At 41.5% G+C, this 2099-nt stretch overlaps 1 protein-coding gene across 1 annotated transcript in view; it reads right to left on the bottom strand.

Moving 5' to 3' along the window:
- The window catches only part of LOC116686626 (titin-like), a gene marked incomplete in the record, with an annotated part of 242683 nt that overhangs the window by 159692 nt on the left and 80892 nt on the right, over positions 1-2099 (bottom strand). The window contains 2 exon segments of the mRNA XM_032511647.1: positions 692-831; positions 1618-1887. Coding sequence (XP_032367538.1) covers positions 692-831; positions 1618-1887 — 410 coding nt within the window.

The raw sequence follows: 2099 nt of genomic DNA, 5'->3' as shown, positions 1-2099 counted from the left end.
CCCAAAAAAAGTCAAAATGGACCCTACTCGCACCAAACCGGCACCATCTTGACAACAAAGTAAAAAGGGGCGGGACCAGGGACGTTGACAGGGAGCTGATTGGACGAACGTTTCATGTGGGTTCGGCTTCTCCCAAGTTTAATAGACTTTCATCGCTTTTGTCAGATTTTTGTCAAATTTTTGTCAGATGTTTGTCAGATTTTGGTCAGATGTTCGTCAGATTTTCGTCAGGTTTTAATCAGATTTTGGTCAGATTATTGTAAAATTATTGTCAGATTATTGTCAAATTATTGTCAGATTATTGTCAAATTTCCGTCAGATTTTTGTCAGACTTTCGTCAGATTTTCTTCAGATTTTCGTCAGATTTTAACAATATTTTCTTCAGATTTTCACCAGATTTTGGTCGGATTATTGTCAGATTTTCATCAGATTGTCAGATTTCGTCACTTTTGTCAGATTTTCTTCCGATTTTCTTCAGATTTTCTTCAGATTTTCATCAGATTTTGGTCAGAGGCGACGCTCCTCCTTTTCGGTGAGTGTTTTAACTGGAGTGTTCCTTTTGGGACAATGCTGAATGGAACGTGGCCCTACGGCAGTAAGAGGTCAGCGCCTATAGCAGCATACTGAGGGAAGCAGAATGAGACCCAGCCGTGACGGTTCTGAGATCGGGGTTTTGGGTTGTTGAACTCACCGGAGACCTCATCAGCACCTGGCCTCTCAGCTTCCATTCCCCGGCTACATCATCCTCCGAAATCTCAGTGTCAAAGTTGGCCTCCTCCTTCTCCACCACCTCCACGCTGGAGAGAGGCTTCAGGATCTCCGCCTCGCGCTCTGAAACATCACACACCAGTTAACTACTGGATACTACTGAATACTACTGAATACTACTGAATACTGACCTAGATCAGTATCATAGTCCATTAATCTACCCATTATTTTCTAGATTATTCATTTAGTTTGGTCTATAACATGTCAGAACATGGGGAGAAATGTCCATCCCAGTTTCTTGAAACTCAAAGTTGGACAGTCCCAAACCAAAAGACTGAAGGAATATATGTGAAGTAATGTGCAGTAGTTTTATACATATTGTGCTATATACTGTATACTAGACTGTGTGTGTATGTTGTATGTTAGATAGTGTTGTTGATGTCTGGTTCAATGTTGATGTTGTGAATAATGTTTCATTATTTCTGGACGGTACAACAAAACAGTAAAGTCTAAATATGCTGAGTTTTAACGGTTTAATCCTTATGTTGTCCTCCCGGGTCAAAAATGGACATTTTTGTCCCTTTTTCAGACTTTTCATTTTAGTTTCCACTAACACCACCTTACTAGTTTTACACTTTTTGGAATCCATGGTCAACAACCCTCATTTAAATAGAATTATACCTAAGATTTGAGTTAAAAAAGCAGAAATTAGGAATTATTTTGACTAATGTGATCAATTGTATTTGCAAAGAGCGTTGGAAGGAATCATATCCATTTTTTTATGGTAATTTGCCTAAAAGGAAACTCATATTTCAGATGTAGACATTTTTTAAAGGGGTCAGATTTGCCCCGAGGACACCAGGAGGGGTAAACCAGAGCCAAGCAGCCCCCCCTCTGAGAGGCACTCACCTCCGAGCGTGAGCTTGGCCGTGTATCGGCGGTCCTCCACCTCGATGGTGTAGTCCGAGACGTCGTCCGGCTGGCAGTTGTTGACGGTGAGCGTCACGTCCTTTCCGTCTTTGTTGATCTCCACTTTGTCAGAAGGAGCGAGCTCGCTGTCTCCTTTGAACCACTTCCAGTTGGGGGTGTCCCTGAACAGCTCGCATTTAAACGTAGCTTTAGCCTTCGGTTTCACGTGCTGGTCCCTCAGAGGCTTGGTCAGCCAGTCCTTGATGATTTCTGAGGACGGAGGGTTGGAGTCGTTAAAAACCAAAATGTAACTATGAAGTCTGAGTTTTAAAGTCTTCAGATAACTTGATGATGATTTATGACTTAACCCTTGGATGATATTCGGGTCAAATCGACCTATTTAAAAAAAGAAATGGTACAAGTTCCATTTTTCTACCTGAAATCACAGGCCTTACCTTATTTCCTGTGATAAACATGTATTC

Source organism: Etheostoma spectabile, unplaced genomic scaffold, assembly GCF_008692095.1.
Source record: "Etheostoma spectabile isolate EspeVRDwgs_2016 unplaced genomic scaffold, UIUC_Espe_1.0 scaffold406, whole genome shotgun sequence".
Lineage (NCBI taxonomy): Eukaryota > Metazoa > Chordata > Actinopteri > Perciformes > Percidae > Etheostoma > Etheostoma spectabile.
The sequence above is the reverse complement of the archived record's forward strand: the minus strand, read 5'-3'. Positions and strand labels throughout refer to the sequence as shown.